Source organism: Coregonus clupeaformis, chromosome 28, assembly GCF_020615455.1.
Source record: "Coregonus clupeaformis isolate EN_2021a chromosome 28, ASM2061545v1, whole genome shotgun sequence".
Classification (NCBI taxonomy): Eukaryota; Metazoa; Chordata; class Actinopteri; order Salmoniformes; family Salmonidae; genus Coregonus; species Coregonus clupeaformis.
In genome coordinates, this window is record NC_059219.1 from 22,174,698 (window position 1) to 22,195,075 (window position 20,378).

A 20,378-nucleotide genomic window follows, 5' to 3' on the forward strand; every position below is an offset into this window, starting at 1 on the left:
GTTTTGGGGCTGTCACTGGGCAACACGGACTTTCAACTCCCTCCAAAGATTTTCTATGGGGTTGAGATCTGGAGACTGGCTAGGCCACTCCAGGACCTTGAAATGCTTCTTACGAAGTCACCCTTCGTTGCCCAGGCGGTGTGTTTGGGATCATTGTCATGCTGAAAGACCCAGCCACGTTTCATCTTCAATGCCCTTGCTGATGGGAAGGAGGTTTTTCACTCAAAATCTCACGATACATGGCCCCATTCATTCTTTCCTTTACACGGATCAGTCGTCCCTGGTCCCTTTACAGAAAAACAGCTCCAAAGCATGATGTTTCCACCCCCATGCTTCACAGTAGGTATGGTGTTCTTTGGATGCAACTCAGCATTCTTTGTCCTCCAAACACGACGAAGTTGAGTTTTTACCAAAAAGTTATATTTTGGTTTCATCTGACCATATGACATTCTCCCCAATCCTCTTCTGGATCATCCAAATGCACTCCATCAAACCTCAGACAGGCCTGGACATGTACTGCCTTAAGCAGGGGGGACACGCCTTGCACTGCAGGATTTGAGTCCCTGGCGGCGTAGTGTGTTACTGATGGTAGGCTTTGTTACTTTGGTCCCAGCTCTCTGCAGGTCATTCACTAGGTCCCCCCGTGTGGTTCTGGGATTTTGCTCACCGTTCTTGTGATCATTTTGACCCCACGGGGTGAGATCTTGCGTGGAGCCCCAGATCGAGGGAGATTATCAGTGGTCTTGTATGTCTTCCATTTCCTAATAATTGCTCCCACAGTTGATTTCTTCAAACCAAGCTGCTTACCTATTGCAGATTCAGTCTTCCCAGCCTGGTGCAGGTCTACAATTTTGTTTCTGGTGTCCTTTGACAGCTCTTTGGTCTTGGCCATAGTGGAGTTTGGAGTGTGACTGTTTGAGGTTGTGGACAGGTGTCTTTTATACTGATAACAAGTTCAAACAGGTGCCATTAATACAGGTAACAAGTGGAGGACAGAGGAGCCTCTTAAAGAAGAAGTTACAGGTCTGTGAGAGCCAGAAATCTTGCTTGTTTGTAGGTGACCAAATACTTATTTTCCACCATCATTTGCAAATAAATTCATAAAAATCCTACAATGTGATTTTCTGGATTTTTTTGCTCAATTTGTCTGTCATAGTTGACGTGTACCTATGATGAAAAATACAGGCCTCTCTCATCTTTTTAAGTGGGAGAACTTGCACAATTGGTGGCTGACTAAATACTTTTTTTCCCCACTGTATGTATGTATGTATGTATGTATGTATCTTACGACACACCGTGTGAACAAAATTGAACATTTTGTGGTAGTGTATGGGTTGTCGTGAACTATTTCAGAGCTGACCATATACAAGAAAGCCTTGTCCTTGTCACATTTCATAAAACACGTCATTAGCTATTTGATAGGTACTTAGCATGAAATAACTGTGCCTGCAATTTTCTGAGACTATGTCACTGTGAAAATCCCAGACCACTTCAAGTCCACTCTGTGTCACATGCAGACACCGATGTGCACACACACACACACACACACACACACACACACAAACACACAAACACACACACACACACACACCTAGTTCCCTGTTCTGAGATCAAACTTCCTCATAATGGACAGAAAATCCACTGAGAGATGCTGATAAAGAGGAAAAAGTGTTGATCAGTATGATGGACTTACAGAGTAGTTCATCCCTGACTGGCTGAGTCTGCACACATCCTGGGGAAGGAAGTGAGAGAGGGTTAATGAACAAGATACAGGAACAAACATGGGTGAAGAAGTTGCGAGATGAACACCCTTAAAGAAGAAGGTGTGTGTGTGTCATACCTGTATGGGGTCTGAGTTGGCAGACCTAGGTGTCCAGGAGCAAGCATCATTACTCCAGCTACATCCAGCTGTCATGCACTGAGAACACCTGAGAGACATAGAGAAAGGAACAAGAAAACTACAGTGAATTTAATCATAAACATGTGTACCATCTGTTACTCATGCAAAATATGTACTAACAAATATATAACATACAGAAAGGCAAGTGTATAACACAATCTGCCCAACATATCTTTTAAAAGATTTCATTATGGTAAATATTGAAGTAGGTCTAAACAAGTAGGTCCCAAACAAGTAGGTTCAAACATAGCCATATCAAGGTGCTGAGGCGTAGCATGACAGATTTGGGATTTCTGACTAACAGGGCAGAGGTAGGTGGTCCAGTGATGTCTGAACAGTCAGTTAGCATTAGTTTCTCAGCAAGGTTCTGCTTCCCCACTCTTATCTTCACTGTGACATTCAGACCTACGTGGAAGAACACAGGGAAACAATCTCTAAGCAAGATGCTCCATTTTGTCATTGAGAAATCTACAGGAGAGTTAGAAGGTGAAAGGTTACTGACCTTCAGCAGGAAGCTGGTCGATGGAGAACAGACAGGAGCATCGTGGCAACGCTGGAGCGGGGCTTGTGCTGTTACACAGATTACCACGTCCTATAAGGAAGTTACAGGCGAAGGCGAGACTTCCTGTCCAATTCACATTCAGGTGGACCTTGACAGTGAGTGTGATCTCTCCACTGCTGTTCTTCTCCACCTGGTAAGAGACCATGTTCTGTTGTTGGGAGTCCTCAGAGATGGAGATCCAGGCTGAAGGCTGAAGGCAGTCATCCTGAAACGAACATCTAGAACACATCACATGGAGGGGTCAAGATGAGCAGGTTTAGGGTGATACTGATAAACAGGACATAGAAGTATATCCACAGAAAGTTTCATCTATATTGGCAAGTTTATTCTAAGAAGCTGTGGGTGATGTCATTAACACAGACAAACCAGACAACTCTCCTCATTGAATGACATTGAAATGACTGGCACTGCTTATTTTCATAACAATAATTAAAATGTACATTTTAGAAAGGAAAATGTGATATAATAAATACATCTCTATATAGTGTAAGTTGTAGAAGTGTGTAGTTGTGGTTCTTGTGACTGACCTTGACGTACTGTTCTCAGACTCACACCAGCCACAGAAGGGGTCCTGAGCAGACCAACAGTCCTTCAGACTCTTGTGTTTACTGCACTGAGCCACAGGCACACGCATCATCTAGAACAAACACACAATATTATGTCCTGGGTCCTATTTCAGAATGGTTGTACAGTATAATATTTGTCTCTGTGTACAGTAGAACTTACCTGGTTCCTCAGTGCCATGTACACATGTTTGCGGTCCACGGGATCCAGGTGTATCTTGGGAAACACACTGCGGTCGTCATCTGACTTGTAGAGCACTCTGGGACAGGCAGGTTTGTAGGCCTTGTCTACAGCAAGCTGACACGGGACAAAAAGTAACACATTAATAATGCACATCTCTCTGTAGAGGTGACATACCCCACTAACAAACCACAATACACACATTTCTCTGTCAACAAGAGTATTAATTTGATGATGATGATGATACATGATACACTAATAATCATTGATGTGCTGTGGTGACCAATCCCCTGTCTGGTTGTGAGTATGTACTGCATGGATGTGATATTACCGTAAGAAATATACAGGGGATTTGCTGCTAGGATTATTAGAGCTTTCCAGGGACAACACTGCATGAAGGAGACTATTGTGCCTAGTAAAGTTACTGTGGGGTTTCTCCAGGCTAATTTAGACCTCAAATTCCCTCATGTGAGCCACGTTTGGTAGAAAATGCTGTAATTCTGTTGTATGGGTATCTGTGTGTTCAAGGGAGAAATAATGACATGAGAGGGGTGTTACGAGGCCAGTGTGTGTGTGTGTGTGTGTGTGTGTGTGTGTGTATGTTTTAAGAGTTCTAATAAATGTGTTCCACAGACCTTGATGAGTTGTCCGTCTCCTGTCCCGATGAAGAACACCAGCCAGGAGTTGTGTCTCACTGCCAACACTGATGTCATGGAGCTGTATTTAAACAGCTCCGCCACTGGCAGCTCCGCCACTGGCTGCTTGGTGTTCCGCTAAGAAATTAGGGTAACAATATTGATAGTGTCTTTGCTATGGTGTTGGTTATAAACCATATATAAAATCATCATCATCATCTCACCAACCTCTCCACAGACTTGATAGCAGAAGTCTGGGTCTTTGTATTCGAGTTGACGCCCTGCTGAGGGGCTGATGTCATAGATGGCCAGCATGGTGTTGATGGGGTCGCTTGTGTTACCTGCCGTGAACACACCTGCCCAGAGCACCTGCCCATTGGGCCCACCAGAACCTGGAATCACAGAGGAAGACAGGAGCCGCCGGCGTTCCATGTTTCCACAGCATTTGAGTGTCGTACCTTCGAGGGACTTCAAAGTGGTTGCTTTATTGTTCTCGCTCTTGAACCAAATAAGTCGAACTTGAGGCTCTTTGGGAACGTTCGAGAACACGTAGATGTGTGAATTACTCTGAAAGCCGTCCACAAACTGAATGTTCTCTTTGTGTCTGGTGTAAATATATGGATTCTCATTATCATCTGAATCAGAAAAGATTCCCCCTTTCTGACTATCCAGTGTATTCCGTAGGACAAGCGACCGATCAGAATTGGGACACGCTTTATGCACACGACTCTGCAACCTTCCAGCCATAATGTAGGAGTTCTCCCCGACATCAACAATAAAAGCAATGGTTGAATCTCCAGGGTCCAATGAACCCACTTCAATATCCTCGGAATGCACAGATTTTGAGATTTCGTTGAGATCGAGTATTTCACAGTAGCCGCATTTTGCGGTCCCACAGGTGATCAAGGTCTTGTTTTTGATGAATGGCAGTAAAATGTTTACCTTAAATGGATACGTTTCATCAGGAGGTACTTCTTGGTTAGGATTATCCCTCTTTGTAACTTTGGTAAAATCATGGTTCAACTGGTAGAGTCGGTCATCGGTAACGACGTATACCGAGCTGTCACCAATGGCAAAGTCGCGGACGTCTCCATCAAATGTCTGAGTCTCCTGGCCCCGACCCCATTCCACACAGGCGAGGAGAACCCCCCAGAAAACAGCCCTCATCTCGTATGTCATGTAGTCAGTCAAGCCTGAGAGGGGTACATGGTGTAAACCCTTCTGCGCCTCTGATGCCACTGTCGTACTGTGCCGAAGTTCAACAGGAGGTTTGCGTAAAAGCTGGATGGATGCTGCAACTAGGGTTAACTTGAGTTCCTCTCTGGCAGTTATGCTCTGAAGCTCAGACTTCCCTGTTTAAATCTCTACTGAGATAAGTCATTTGCTTCCTCCTGGTGGTGAAAATATTGCGTTAGGCCTACTACGCTATCACTAGAATGTACTAGACAAATGAGGTACACCACAATCTACTCACATACCAGGTGTTGAATTAAGATTTAGTTCAAATTTGATAGGTGACAATCACCTAAGAAAAGTATTATATTTTTTGTGGTTCTAGTTTTAAACAGGCCTACCGATTAATTAATCAATCAATCAACACACAATACATGCAACAAAAAGTGAAATCTTGCACTATGACGATACTTTTTGAAACGTGTACACACATATTCAACTGTCCCCTCTGTGTATACTGCAGACGAAACCTCTGTAAAGGTTTTTAACTTTGGACCAGAAGATGGCGATCTAATACCAGTAATAATAGATCCCAAACGCAAGTGGCATCTGTGAGGCTATGGTACTTCTATCTTCCTCATGTTAAACCAGGATTTAAAGTGCTTCTCCAGTCTCCAGCTTCTTCTTCCTGTGGTTTTCCGTCTGACTAGATCCTTTGTTGCTGTATTGCTGCCTTTCACAGTTCGGAAAGTGCATTGCACATTTTTTCACAAAAAAAGGTGGAAAGGAAATGTCACCATAATCTAACCCTGTATATATATATACATATACACATATACACACACACCACTACCCCTTCCCACTACTTCGGCCCCAACAGATCATACACCAGGCCATCGGCATGGGAAGCTGGAACCCCTTCTCTCAAAACCCCCTGTAGTCCTTCTGCACTAAAATCTCTGACACACAAACACTTCTCTGCTGGTGCTACTACCAATTCAATCTTCTGGGATTTATTTTCCATCTATTTGGTACAATGAATGACCATAGCAGTAAACATTCTGCACCAAAGCTCAGAAGGACAGACAGGCTCCTCTTAGTCTCGCTCTCGCCACTGGGTCTGAGTGTGAAAGTGTGTATGTGTGGCGTCAATATGCGTGTGTGTTTTGTGTATGTGTGTGTTGGAGCGTCAGTGCGAGTGTGTGGTTAGAGCCCAGTAAGTGTGCATAGAGCCGGTGCAACAGAGTCAGTGCAGAGTACTCCCACTGGGCCAGAGTCATCTCTGGCATTTTCCTGATCATTGGGGTGATGCTCGGAAGCTTTCACCTCACCGGTCGGCGCAGGTTCTTCCTCTTCACTTCTGTCAGGTTCAATTTGAAGTCAACTATCCGTCGACTGCTCAGGGTTTCAGGAGCGCAACATGTATTTATCTCTTCTGTACTGGCCTCATACTTCTCTCGTCTTCATGTTAAACCACCTGGGACCGTATGGATCAAGCTACTCAGCGTAGGAGTGCCGATTAAGGGTCAGTTTTGTCTTTAGGATCACAATGAATTAGACTACATGGACGGGGGGGAAATGATCAGCACTCGTACTCTGCGACGCTTGATACAGGAATCAATGTTGAGAATGGCCCATGGCATCCCTCTCAGCTTTCGCGAGATTGGGGGTCATAGAGCTCACGTGATCCAACTCTCCACGTCCTATAAGTAAGTAGCCTTGAACAAGCCTTGGCTTCGGCGAGCCGGAACAACTCATAGACGCAGGATCTCCTGTTTCTGTAGCGTGAGGCAGCTTGATGTACACATACACCCCCTGGACAGGACTCTAGTCTATCGCAGGGCCTTCCCAAGCGATCTCTTTAATTATGAGTGTCTTTGGTATGACTCAGCCGGGGATCAAACTCCCAACCTCAGGGCAGACACTAACCACAAGGCCACTGAGTTGGTATGTCCTATAGGGATTCACAAATACCTGGATGTAAGGGAAAGTGCTTGATTGGGCATTTGTACAGTTTGGGCTTTAAGGCTTATGCCAACTGACTCAGACTCTGGTCGACAAGTTTCACATCTTGTACCATGTTTAGACAACAGTTCAGATGGTCTGATTGATTCACACATTGAAGGATGGCAACATTATTTTCTCAAATTAGCCTTATGCACTATTATGTAGGCTACATGAATATACAAATAGCACAAACTGAATGAGGGAATCACAAAGGAAACTTTCTTCAGTTTTAATACAAACAGCAATTGATTTAGAATAGGCATGTTATTTTATACATAAAAACATAATATGGTGACATGGTAAAACAAAAAGGTACATATATGAGTGGCACAGTCTTATATTAAGTCAGGATAATACAAACAATAATATAAATTACAGGCAAAACAAGTGCAGGCAGTTAACTGTTGAATTTACAAGAGGTTCACCGTAGAGTACATTTTATTTTCTCCAATTTCAAAACATTTAAGACATCTTTGATCCAAAAATAATGATGGAGAAGGTGATTTACGCTGGAGTAAGATCAACCACCTTGCCAACAAATTCGCAAAGACTCAAAGGACAGTCTTCTGTTGACCTCAGATAATGCAGGTTCCTTCCAGACCTAATAGCACATTAAATCAAGCAAAAGGGGGAATAAACTGAAAATAATTAACAAAACTAACAAACTAAGGATATACAGTGCCCTCAGTAATTGGGACAGTGAAGCATTTTCTTATTTTTGCTCTATACTTCAAATGTTTGGATTTAAAATCAAACAATGACTGAGTTTAAAGTGCAGACTGTCAGTTTTAATTTGAGGGTATTTCCATCCATATCGGGTGAACCGTTTAGAAATTACAGCACTTTCTGTACATAGTCCCCCCCCATTTTAGGGGACCAAAGGTATTGGGAAAATGTGTATTAAAGTAGTAAAAAGTTTAGTGTTTGTTCCCATATTCATAGCACTCAATGACCGCATCAAGCACACTTCTACATGAATGTGAATGCTACCATAATCCTGAATGAATAGTGAATAATTATGAGTGAGAAAGTTAGACGCACAAATATCTTAGCCCCAAACAAATGCTAGCCTCCCCTGTTATGGTAATGTGAGAGGTTAGCATGTCTTGGGGGAATGATACACTAATATACACTGCTCAAAAAAATAAAGGGAACACTAAAACAACACATCCTAGATCTGAATGAATGAAATAATCTTATTAAATACTTTTTTCTTTACATAGTTGAATGTGCTGACAACAAAAATCACACAAAAATTATCAATGGAAATCAAATTTATCAACCCATGGAGGTCTGGATTTGGAGTGACCCTCAAAATTAAAGTGGAAAACTACACTACAGGCTGATCCAACTTTGATGTAATGTCCTTAAAACAAGTCAAAATGAGGCTCAGTAGTGTGTGTGGCTTCCACGTGCCTGTATGACCTCCCTACAACGCCTGGGCATGCTCCTGATGAGGTGGCGGATGGTCTCCTGAGGGATCTCCTCCCAGACTTGGACTAAAGCATCCGCCAACTCCTGGACAGTCTGTGGTGCAACGTGGCGTTGGTGGATGGAGCGAGACATGATGTCCCAGATTTGCTCAATTGGATTCAGGTCTGGGGAACGGGCGGGCCAGTCCATAGCATCAATGCCTTCCTCTTGCAGGAACTGCTGACACACTCCAGCCACATGAGGTCTAGCATTGTCTTGCATTAGGAGGAACCCAGGGCCAACCGCACCAGCATATGGTCTCACAAGGGGTCTGAGGATCTCATCTCGGTAAATGCCAAACGTCCTGCACGGTGTTTTGTTGTAAGCACAACCCCCACCTGTGGACATCGGGCCCTCATACCACCCTCATGGAGTCTGTTTCTGACCGTTTGAGCAGACACATGCACATTTGTGGCCTGCTGGAGGTCATTTTGCAGGGCTCTGGCAGTGCTCCTCCTGCTCCTCCTTGCACAAAGGTGGAGGTAGCAGTCCTGCTGCTGGGTTGTTGCCCTCCTACGGCCTCCTCCACGTCTCCTGATGTACTGGCCTGTCTCCTGGTAGCGCCTCCATGCTCTGGACACTACGCTGACAGACACAGCAAACCTTCTTGCCACAGCTCGCATTGATGTGCCATCCTGGATGAGCTGCACTACCTGAGCCACTTGTGTGTGTTGTAGACTCCGTCTCATGCTACCACTAGAGTGAAAGCACCGCCAGCATTCAAAAGTGACCAAAACATCAGCCAGGAAGCATAGGAACTGAGAAGTGGTCTGTGGTCACCACCTGCAAAACCAGTCCTTTATTGGGGGGTGTCTTGCTAATTGCCTATAATTTCCACCTGTTGTCTATTCCATTTGCACAACAGCATGTGACATTTATTGTCAATCAGTGTTGCTTCCTAAGTGGACAGTTTGATTTCACAGAAATGTGATTGACTTGGAGTTACATTGTGTTGTTTAAGTGTTCCCTTAATTTTTGAGCAGTATATATATATATTAGGGCTGTCAAAAATAGCGCGTTAACGACGTTAATTAGTTGTTTGCTGTTAATTACGTCAATTTTTTTAACGCATTTCACGCATGCGCAGTGTGACAAATTATTCAGGTCAGGAAAGTGGTTGGGAGCTAGAGGCGAGATGGAGCAAGGTGAGCAAAGTGGGCCTATTGACGGATTCAAATATAAAAAGAATGATGATGGTACAGTTAACAAGTACAAGGTTATTTGTACTTGTTAACACACTGCGGTCGTCATCTGACTTGTAGAGCACTCTGGGACAGGCAGGTTTGTAGGCCTTGTCTACAGCAAGCTGACACGGGACAAAAAGTAACACATTAATAATGCACATCTCTCTGTAGAGGTGACATACCCCACTAACAAACCACAATACACACATTTCTCTGTCAACAAGAGTATTAATTTGATGATGATGATGATACATGATACACTAATAATCATTGATGTGCTGTGGTGACCAATCCCCTGTCTGGTTGTGAGTATGTACTGCATGGATGTGATATTACCGTAAGAAATATACAGGGGATTTGCTGCTAGGATTATTAGAGCTTTCCAGGGACAACACTGCATGAAGGAGACTATTGTGCCTAGTAAAGTTACTGTGGGGTTTCTCCAGGCTAATTTAGACCTCAAATTCCCTCATGTGAGCCACGTTTGGTAGAAAATGCTGTAATTCTGTTGTATGGGTATCTGTGTGTTCAAGGGAGAAATAATGACATGAGAGGGGTGTTACGAGGCCAGTGTGTGTGTGTGTGTGTGTGTGTGTGTGTGTGTGTATGTTTTAAGAGTTCTAATAAATGTGTTCCACAGACCTTGATGAGTTGTCCGTCTCCTGTCCCGATGAAGAACACCAGCCAGGAGTTGTGTCTCACTGCCAACACTGATGTCATGGAGCTGTATTTAAACAGCTCCGCCACTGGCAGCTCCGCCACTGGCAGCTCCGCCACTGGCTGCTTGGTGTTCCGCTAAGAAATTAGGGTAACAATATTGATAGTGTCTTTGCTATGGTGTTGGTTATAAACCATATATAAAATCATCATCATCATCATCATCATCATCTCACCAACCTCTCCACAGACTTGATAGCAGAAGTCTGGGTCTTTGTATTCGAGTTGACGCCCTGCTGAGGGGCTGATGTCATAGATGGCCAGCATGGTGTTGATGGGGTCGCTTGTGTTACCTGCCGTGAACACACCTGCCCAGAGCACCTGCCCATTGGGCCCACCAGAACCTGGAATCACAGAGGAAGACAGGAGCCGCCGGCGTTCCATGTTTCCACAGCATTTGAGTGTCGTACCTTCGAGGGACTTCAAAGTGGTTGCTTTATTGTTCTCGCTCTTGAACCAAATAAGTCGAACTTGAGGCTCTTTGGGAACGTTCGAGAACACGTAGATGTGTGAATTACTCTGAAAGCCGTCCACAAACTGAATGTTCTCTTTGTGTCTGGTGTAAATATATGGATTCTCATTATCATCTGAATCAGAAAAGATTCCCCCTTTCTGACTATCCAGTGTATTCCGTAGGACAAGCGACCGATCAGAATTGGGACACGCTTTATGCACACGACTCTGCAACCTTCCAGCCATAATGTAGGAGTTCTCCCCGACATCAACAATAAAAGCAATGGTTGAATCTCCAGGGTCCAATGAACCCACTTCAATATCCTCGGAATGCACAGATTTTGAGATTTCGTTGAGATCGAGTATTTCACAGTAGCCGCATTTTGCGGTCCCACAGGTGATCAAGGTCTTGTTTTTGATGAATGGCAGTAAAATGTTTACCTTAAATGGATACGTTTCATCAGGAGGTACTTCTTGTTTAGGATTATCCCTCTTTGTAACTTTGGTAAAATCATGGTTCAACTGGTAGAGTCGGTCATCGGTAACGACGTATACCGAGCTGTCACCAATGGCAAAGTCGCGGACGTCTCCATCAAATGTCTGAGTCTCCTGGCCACGACCCCATTCCACACAGGCGAGGAGAACCCCCCAGAAAACAGCCCTCATCTCGTATGTCATGTAGTCAGTCAAGCCTGAGAGGGGTACATGGTGTAAACCCTTCTGCGCCTCTGATGCCACTGTCGTACTGTGCCGAAGTTCAACAGGAGGTTTGCGTAAAAGCTGGATGGATGCTGCAACTAGGGTTAACTTGAGTTCCTCTCTGGCAATTATGCTCTGAAGCTCAGACTTCCCTGTTTAAATCTCTACTGAGATAAGTCATTTGCTTCCTCCTGGTGGTGAAAATATTGCGTTAGGCCTACTACGCTATCACTAGAATGCACTAGACAAATGAGGTACACCACAATCTACTCACATACCAGGTGTTGAATTAAGATTTAGTTCAAATTTGATAGGTGACAATCACCTAAGAAAAGTATTATAATTTTTGTGGTTCTAGTTTTAAACAGGCCTACCGATTAATCAGTCAACACACAATACATGCAACAAAAAGTGAAATCTTGCACTATGACGATACTTTTTGAAATGTGGACACTCACATATTCAACTGTCCCCGCTGTGTATACTGCAGAAGAAACCTCTGTAAAGGTTTTTAACTTTGGACCAGAAGATGGCGGTCTAATACCAGTAATAATAGATCCCAAACGCAAGTGGCCTCTGTGAGGCTCTGGTACTTCTATCTTCCTCATGTTAAACCAGGATTTAAAGTGCTACTCCAGTCTCCAGCTTCTTCTTCCTGTGGTTTTCCGTCTGACTAGATCCTTTGTTGCTGTATTGCTGCCTTTCACAGTTCGGAAAGTGCATTGCAAACTTCCTTGTTTAACTCTCTACTGAGATATCAATATTAACGCTAGTTCCCTACCTTTCAATCTCAGCAGAGGGATGTATCAGTTACATCGTAATTTGAACGTTTCCAAAAGGTCTCTAAACGTGCATTTGTGGTAATGCTTACATTGCCTATTCTAACGCCAGTGGCATTATCACATAGGCTTTATTGAAATTGAAATAAATACTTAGATTTAACTATTAAATACTTAAGACAGTGCATGCCTCTGACGTCTTTTGATACTCCATGGTGGCTCTTGTTAAGTCATTTGCTGCCTCCTGGTGGTGAAAATATTGCGTTAGGCCTACTACGCTATCACTAGAATGTACTAGACAAATTACTAGCCTAAAGACTGGCATGAGGTACACCACAATCTACTCACATACCAGGTGTTGAATTAAGATTTAATGAAACATTGATAGGTAACAACCACCTAAGAAAAATATTATATTGTTTGTGGTTCTAGTTTTAAACAGGCCTACCAATCAATCAATCAATCAATCAATCAATCAATCAATCAATCAATCAATCAATCAATCAATCAATCAAATCAACACACACAATACATGTAACAAAAAGTGAAATCTTGCACTATGATGATACTTTTCGAAACGTGTACACTCACACACATTCAACTGTCCCTGCTGTGTATACTGCAGCAGAAACCTCTGTAAAGGTTTTTAACTTTGGACCAGAAGATGGCGGTCTAATACCAGTAATAATAGATCCCAAACGCAAGTGGCCTCTGTAAGGATATGGTACTTCTATCTTCCTCATGTTAAACCAGGACTTAAAGTGCTTCTCCAGTCTCCAGCTTCTTCTTCGTCTTCCTGTGGTTTTCTGGCAGACTAGATGCTTTATTGCTGTATTGCTGCTTTTCACAGTTCGGAAAGTGCGTTGCACATTTGTTCACAAAAAAAGGGAAAAGGGAAATGGGGAAAAAGAAAATGTCACCATAATCTAACCATATATATATATATATATATATATATATATATATATATATATATATATATATATATATATATATATATATATATAACACACACACACACACACACACACACACACACACACACACACACACACACACACACACAACACTATCCTCAACACCCCTTCCCACTACTTCGGCCCCAACAGATCATACACCAGGCCATCGGCATGGGAAGCTGGAACCCCTTCTCTCAAAACCCCCTGTAGTTGTTCTGCCCTAAAATCTCTGACACACAAACACTTCTCTGCTGTTCCTACTACCAATTCAATCTTCTGGGATTTCCTTTCCATCTATTCGATACAATGAATGACCATAGCAGTAAACATTCTGCACCAAAGCTCAGAAGGAGCTCTTTTGTTCCTCTTTTGTTCATCAAGCAAGTGTGGAGGCCGATGACATCACAAAGTCACCATCACACCAACTCCTTGAATGCCCTACTCCTTGAAGTTTGCAGTTGTGTCTAAAAAAAACTTTTTTACCCTTTAGTGTGTGTACTTCACTGTATTTATCGCTTTTCAACAGGAAAAGTCAAACAAAATCACTGAAGGATGCCTTTAAAGTTGAGAATGGGCCCATTGCATTTTAAAATGTTCATTTATGTAGTTCTGTATCTGTCTATTAATAATGTTATGTATTATGCCCTTTTATGTAGTTCTGTCCTTCAGTTGTGATTGTCTATTAATGTTCTGTATTATGTGGTGTTTTATGTTTTGTGTGGACACCAGGTAGAGTAGCTGCTGCTTTGGCTATATCTAATGGGATCCTAATAATAAACATTTAAAAAAGGCATCTTTCTCAGCTCTCGATTTTGGGTCATTATAGCTCACTGTAATCTAACACTCACAAGGTCCTATAGGGACTCCACAAATAGCCAACTGATGCCCCATTCCAAATGGACCCTAGGGGTTGCAGGTAGCTTAGCGTTTAGAGAAGCGGGCCAGCAACAGGAGGGTTGCCGGTGCGAATCCCAGCTCCGACGGGAAAATCTGGCTTAGAGTGAGCCGGCAACAGGAGGGTTGCTGACATCATCCTTGCCATTGTGCCCTTGAGCAAGGGACTTAACCACCTACAATTGCTCTAGGGGCGCTGCACTGCAGCTGACCCATTGCTTAAGCCCCTCAGGGTGTGTGTGTGTCGGGGGGTTTGGTTGAGTATAAAGGCACATTTCTGTTCTCTGCAAGTTAATGGACAATAAAGCATATCTTTGCCCCTTACCCCTACAGTATGTGAAGTCCCTAGGGGCATGTCCAAGTGATCAAAGCACTTGGACATTTGTATTTGTATTTTTTTATTTATTTTTATTTCACCTTTATTTAACCAGGTAAGCCAGTTGAGAACAGGTTCTCATTTACAACTGCGACCTGGCCAAGATAAAGCAAAGCAGTGCAATAAAAACAACACAGAGTTACATATGGGGTAAAAAACATAAAGTCAAAAATACAACAGAAAATATATATACAGTGTGTGCAAATGTAGCAAGTTATGGAGGTAAGGCAATAAATAGGCTATAGTGCAGAATAATTACAATAGTATTAACACTGGAATGCTAGATGTGCAAGAGATTATGTGCAAATAGAGATACTGGGGTGCAAAAGAGCAAAATAAATAACAATATAGGGATGAGGTAGTTGGGTGGGCTAATTTCAGATGGGCTGTGTACAGGTGCAGTGATCGGTAAGGTGCTCTGACAACTGATGCTTAAAGTTATTGAGGGAGATAAGAGTCTCCAGCTTCAGAGATTTTTGCAATTCGTTCCAGTCATTGGCAGCAGAGAACTGGAAGGAATGGCGGCCAAAGGAGGTGTTGGCTTTGGGAATGACCAGTGAGATATACCTGCTGGAGCGCAGACTACGGGTGGGTGCTGCTATGGTGACCAATGAGCTAAGATAAGGCGGGGATTTGCCTAGCAGTGATTTATAGATGGCCTGGAGCCAATGGGTTTGACGACGAACATGTAGTGAGGACCAGCCAACAAGAGCGTACAGGTCACAGTGGTGGGTAGTGTATGGGGCTTTGGAGACAAAACGGATGGCACTGTGATAGACTACATCCAATTTGCTGAGTAGAGTGTTGGAGGCTATTTTGTAAATGACATCGCCGAAGTCAAGGATCGGTAGGATAGTCAGTTTTACGAGGGCATGTTTGGCAGCATGAGTGAAGGAGGCTTTGTTGCGAAATAGGAAGCAGATTCTAGATTTAACTTTGGATTGGAGATTCTTTATGTGAGTCTGGAAGTTGAGTTTACAGTCTAACCAGACACCTAGGTATTTGTAGTTGTCCACATACTCTAGGTCAGACCCGTCGAGAGTGGTGATTCTAGTCGGGTGGGCGGGTGCCAGCAGCGTTCGATTGAAAAGCATGCATTTAGTTTTACTAGTGTTTAAGAGCAGTTGGAGGCTACTGAAGGATTGTTGTATGGCATTGAAGCTCGTTTGGAGGTTTGTTAACACAGTGTCCAATGAAGGGCCAGATGTATACAAAATGGTGTCGTCTGCATAGAGGTGGATCTGAGAGTCACCAGCAGCAAGAGCGACATCATTGATATACACGGAGAAAAGTGTCGGCCCAAGAATTGAACCCTGTGGCACCCCCATAGAGACTGCCATAGGTCCAGACAACAGGCCCTCCGATTTGACACACTGAACTCTATCTGAGAAGTAGTTGGTGAACCAGGCGAGGCAGTCATTTGAGAAACCAAGGCTATTTAGTCTGCCAATAAGAATGCGGTGGTTGACAGAGTCGAAAGCCTTGGCCAGGTCGATGAAGACGGCTGCACAGTACTGTCTATTATCAATCGCGGTTATAATATCGTTTAGGACCTTGAGCGTGGCTGAAGTGCACCCGTGACCAGCTCGGAAACCGGATTGCATAGCGGAGAAGGTACGGTGGTATTCGAAATGGTCGGTGATCTGTTTGTTAACTTGGCTTTCAAATACTTTCGAAAGGCAGGGCAGGATGGATATAGGTCTGTAGCAGTTTGGATCTAGAGTGTCACCCCCTTTGAAGAGGGGGATGACCGCGGCAGCTTTCCAATCTCTGGGGATCTCAGACGTTATGAAAGAGAGGTTGAACAGACTAGTAATAGGGGTTGCGACAATTTCGGCGGCTAGTTTTAGAAAGAAAGGGTCCAGATTGTCTAGCCCAGCTGATTTGTAGGGGTCCAGATTTTGCAGCGCTTTCAAAACATCAGCTGTCTGAATTTGTGTGAAGGAGAAGCGGGGGGGGGGGCATGGGCAAGTTGCAGCAGAGGGTGCAGAGTTGGTGGCCGGGTTAGTGGTAGCCAGATGGAAAGCATGGCCAGCTGTAGCAAAATGCTTGTTGAAATTCTCGATTATTGTAGATTTATCGGTGGTGATAGTGTTTCCTAGCCTCAGTGCAGTGGGCAGCTGGGAGGAAGTGCTCTTATATATATATATTCTAAGCCGCAGCTCAGATGTCATTAACGGCCAAGTTAACATTCACCTGATACCAATCAAGTGATATCACATCCTGTGTACTGTTTAGACAACAGCTCAGCCAATCATAGGAATGAAACGACACACACATGACCAGTAGGCTTCTTAGGGAGGCTCCATAACATTAGATGATAAATGTGCCTTTGTGAGAAAGGAATCCTTAATGGGCTGTTTCCCACGCAGTAAACTGTTCAGAGTTTACAGTAAGGCAGCCTTCATGATACATCACACTTGTCTTCGGCTGTGTGATTTCATATGGCCTTGAATCTGTACTCTACTAGGACCCTTTTCACACTATCATAAAGACCTGAACCGTACCATGCTGGCTCAGAGAGTTTCTTTTCACAATGACCTTTCCTGCACTGTTCCAGCAACTATGGTGGATGTTTAACTAGGCCAGCACAGTACAGCTCGGTACCCATACAGCTGCAACCCAAAGCCAGTCTGGCTATCCACCAGCCCTCACAACCACCCCCCCACACTTTTGTAATTTCCAATACCTATCCACCCAGCCATGGAGTGATGCAGTCACCACGGCAACAGTAATGACCACATCCTGGGACTCTCCCTTTGTGGAAAGATCAATACGGGAACGATTGCCTCGTTCTGAGATTCCAAGGAGTTTTCAAATGTTTTTTTCATTCTAGTGCTGTTCTAGGAAGTTGTCGACCATCACAGTGTCTGAAATGGAACATCGATTAGAGTAGCTGTCCAGGTTAGGCTAGACACACACACACACACACACACACACACACACACACACACACACACACACACACACACACACACACACACACACACACACGCACACACACACAGGCCTTGGCCTAAAGATCTGTTCACCCATGTGACAGATGTAGCCTACTCTCCCAGTTTACCATAAAAAACGTTATTATAATATACATAGGCTTACATTGAGATCCTAATTAATCACCTGTTTAACTGTGATGATAGGCCTTATATGTGAGAGAGATAACATTAGGTCTGCAACATTAGCCAATTTTTTTTCAAATGAAACTCTTATCCACTATTCCCTTTGTAGGCTACATGTATTTCCAGCACAAACCAGGGCCTGAATGAGTGAATCACAAAGGACACTTTGAAATTGATCTCAGATGATGCAGGTTCCTTCCAGTCCTAATGGCCTATTTCATAGCCAGGGCAGACTACACATTTCAAGGCACTTAACAGTAGTTATAGCCCACCTTATAAAGTGTTACTTTCTGTGACGAAACGAACGTAATACAGGAACAGCATTGCACTGTAATGGGAATTGTAAGCTATTGTGAAACTCAATCAATGGATTCCAACCAATGTCTGGGCCTAAGACAGCTCATTAGGCATCCAATCAGCGCTCCTGACTGAGACGTTATGTGGCGGTGGTTATGTCATAATTACATATTCCACAGGACTAATCCTGCGGGTCACCTCACAGAAAGGCCAGTGAGGTATGGATTCATCAGTGGGCCACTTACAATCCCCCAGTAGCTCCAGATTTCCATATGGCGTTCCCAGTTCAGGGAACTCAGCCGGGGGAAGGAGGTCCGTTGGCAGCCAGGGCAGCATGGGTCCAGCCTCCTCCTAAGAGAGAGAGCGAGAAGACAACTCTCACCCTGACCCAGTGGAGAAATCCCTCTGCTTAGAGACAGCTGCTTCCAATAACTCCACATAATACCTGTAATTTGCCCATGGGGCTGAGGCAGGCTGGGGTAGGCCTATGCTGCTTCTGAGAATAAGGGCTACTGGTCAATTATTTCTCTTCCTTTTCTTGCTTCTCTGCTGCCGTATTTCACACACACACACACACACACACACACACACACACACACACACACCTTCTCCCCTGCTGTAAGTGCACTGCCTCAAAATTGACCTTCTTCAGATGCTCTGAGGTTAGGGTTTCTATAAATTCTGAGCTGTGTGACCCACTGACACACAGCATCAACAATGGATCTCCTCCAGTTACAAAATCTATAAATGAGTGTGTGTGTATGTTGTGTGTTTGTGGATGTTGGTGTGTGGTCTCATGCATTTGTCACCTTTGCATAAGTTTGGGATTTGTGTGTGTGATCGTTCTTGTCTGAGTGTGTGTGAGGATGTTATTTATGTACAGTACTGTATGCTGTGTGAGAGAATGCAGGATCAATTATGCATATGAGCCCGTCGGTCAATGTGTGTGTGTGTGTGTGTTAGTTCATGCGAGGTGGAAATGTGGGAGTGTAAAACAGTGCTCTCTGAGACGTGGTTCTCCCTGTGGTGTGTGTTGTCAAGTTTAAGAGCTCACTAAGAGATTCCCTTCTTCCTCACGCTATGGCACTATATGGAATATTCTCTTCTTGTATAATTCACCCCTTTCCTATTTCAATCAGAAAACACAGGCATGACACAACATACAATTAAGAAGAAATAGATACTACTAATACCTGGCTAATGTGCTTGCCTGTGTTTTCGTAGCCTATGCTAAGTGCAATGTATAGCATACACACTAGACTACTAATACTCTTACCCAGGGGATAGGGATTCTTTATAATACAATATATTATATATTTTTTTGCCCCCTTTTTTGATCTTGTCTCATCACTGCAACTCCCCAACGTGCTCGAGAGGCGAAGGTCGAGTCACGCGTCCTCCGAAACATGACCCGCCAAACTGCACTTCTTAACACCCGCCCGCTTAACCTGGAAGCCAGCCGCACCAATATGTCTGAGGAAAAACTGTTCACCTCATGACCGAGGTCAGCCTGCAGGCGCCCGGTCCACCACAAGGAGTCGCTAGAGCGCAATGAGCCAAGTAAAGCCCCCCCTGGCCAAACCCTCCCCTAACCCGGACGACGCTGGGCCAATTGTGCGCTGCCCTATGGGACTCCCAATCACGGCCAGTTGTGATACCGCCCGGGATCAAACCCGGGTCTGTAGTGATGCCTCTAGTGCCTTAGACCGCTGCGCCACTCGGGAGGCCCTCTTTATAATACTCTTATTAGTGTTTAGTATCATGGCGTACCCTATCATCGACCCCCACTCACATGGGAGAACCAGAGGATTGGACTGAGGATTGTCACCATCTGTCACGCTCTGTGAAGATAGGGTGTGTTTGGGTGTAGCCTAAACAAATTCATAGATACTAATACACATTCTTGGGACTGTTGTGGTCGCACAGACTTAACTGGGCCATGCAGATTCCAGGAGAACATTTTAAGAGAAAATAAAAAAAGAATGTAATTGAATTGGGACTGTAAAACTGAGTTTGTATTTATCCGAAGGCAAGCACACTTATCAGGAGTCGTCTGTACTGCACAATCAACCGAACTCATTCAGCTGGATCACTAATCTGATAGTAGTTAATCTGAGTCTTTTCCAGATACAGAAGGAACTCTTCCCTGAAACCTATCAGGATAATAAAACGTGAGTTGGAAAGCTGACTAATTCGGAGAAAACATACCGTTGGGATTTAAACAGAGGAGGACGTAATTGCACGCTGAGCCAACCGTGTCTAACACACAGCCACTTTTCTCTTCCTCCCTCTATTCATCCCCCTCTCTCTTTTCCCTTTTCCCTCGGGGTCAGGGAATCAGGCCAGGAGCCGACAGACGCACCAATTAAAGCGAGAGCTTGTCTGGAAGCCAACAAACAGGTTT

At 44.0% G+C, this 20,378-nt stretch overlaps 2 protein-coding genes across 4 annotated transcripts in view; both read right to left on the reverse strand.

The window, feature by feature from the left end:
• The window catches only part of plxnc1 (plexin C1), an 18,293-nt gene extending 13,139 nt beyond the window's left edge, over positions 1-5,154 (reverse strand). For all 3 annotated transcript variants that reach the window (XM_041872448.2, XM_041872447.2, XM_041872446.2), the window contains exons 1-8: positions 4,070-5,154; positions 3,842-3,979; positions 3,189-3,323; positions 2,990-3,099; positions 2,403-2,680; positions 2,203-2,305; positions 1,841-1,928; positions 1,694-1,732 (exon numbers count right to left, since the gene is read on the reverse strand). In XM_041872448.2, the coding sequence (XP_041728382.1) occupies positions 1,694-1,732; positions 1,841-1,928; positions 2,203-2,305; positions 2,403-2,680; positions 2,990-3,099; positions 3,189-3,323; positions 3,842-3,979; positions 4,070-5,020 (1,842 nt within the window). In that variant the 5' untranslated portion in view covers positions 5,021-5,154. The remainder of the gene's footprint in view (positions 1-1,693; positions 1,733-1,840; positions 1,929-2,202; positions 2,306-2,402; positions 2,681-2,989; positions 3,100-3,188; positions 3,324-3,841; positions 3,980-4,069) is intronic.
• A 1,244-nt stretch (positions 5,155-6,398) lies between these two features.
• LOC121559137 (plexin-C1-like) lies at positions 6,399-11,721 on the reverse strand. Its single transcript, XM_045208401.1, has 4 exons — positions 10,576-11,721; positions 10,321-10,473; positions 9,722-9,800; positions 6,399-6,409 (listed from the first exon to the last, which is right to left on the reverse strand). Exons 1-4 carry the CDS (start codon positions 11,524-11,526, stop codon positions 6,399-6,401), a joined length of 1,194 nt encoding a protein of 397 aa, XP_045064336.1. The 5' UTR covers positions 11,527-11,721.
• Between the last annotated feature and the right edge of the window lie 8,657 nt (positions 11,722-20,378).

What these genes read in the sequence shown, in the direction of transcription:
- LOC121559137 (XM_045208401.1), bottom strand. Translation starts at nt 11,526, where the DNA reads ATGACATACGAGATGAGGGCTGTTTTCTGGGGGGTTCTCCTCGCCTGT. An exon ending in GCTATCAAGTCTGTGGAGAG is followed by an intron (nt 10,474 to 10,575) that starts GTTGGTGAGATG and finishes CTAATTTCTTAG; the next exon opens with CGGAACACCAAGCAGCCAGT. An exon ending in GAGACGGACAACTCATCAAG is followed by an intron (nt 9,801 to 10,320) that starts GTCTGTGGAACA and finishes GTCCCGTGTCAG; the next exon opens with CTTGCTGTAGACAAGGCCTA.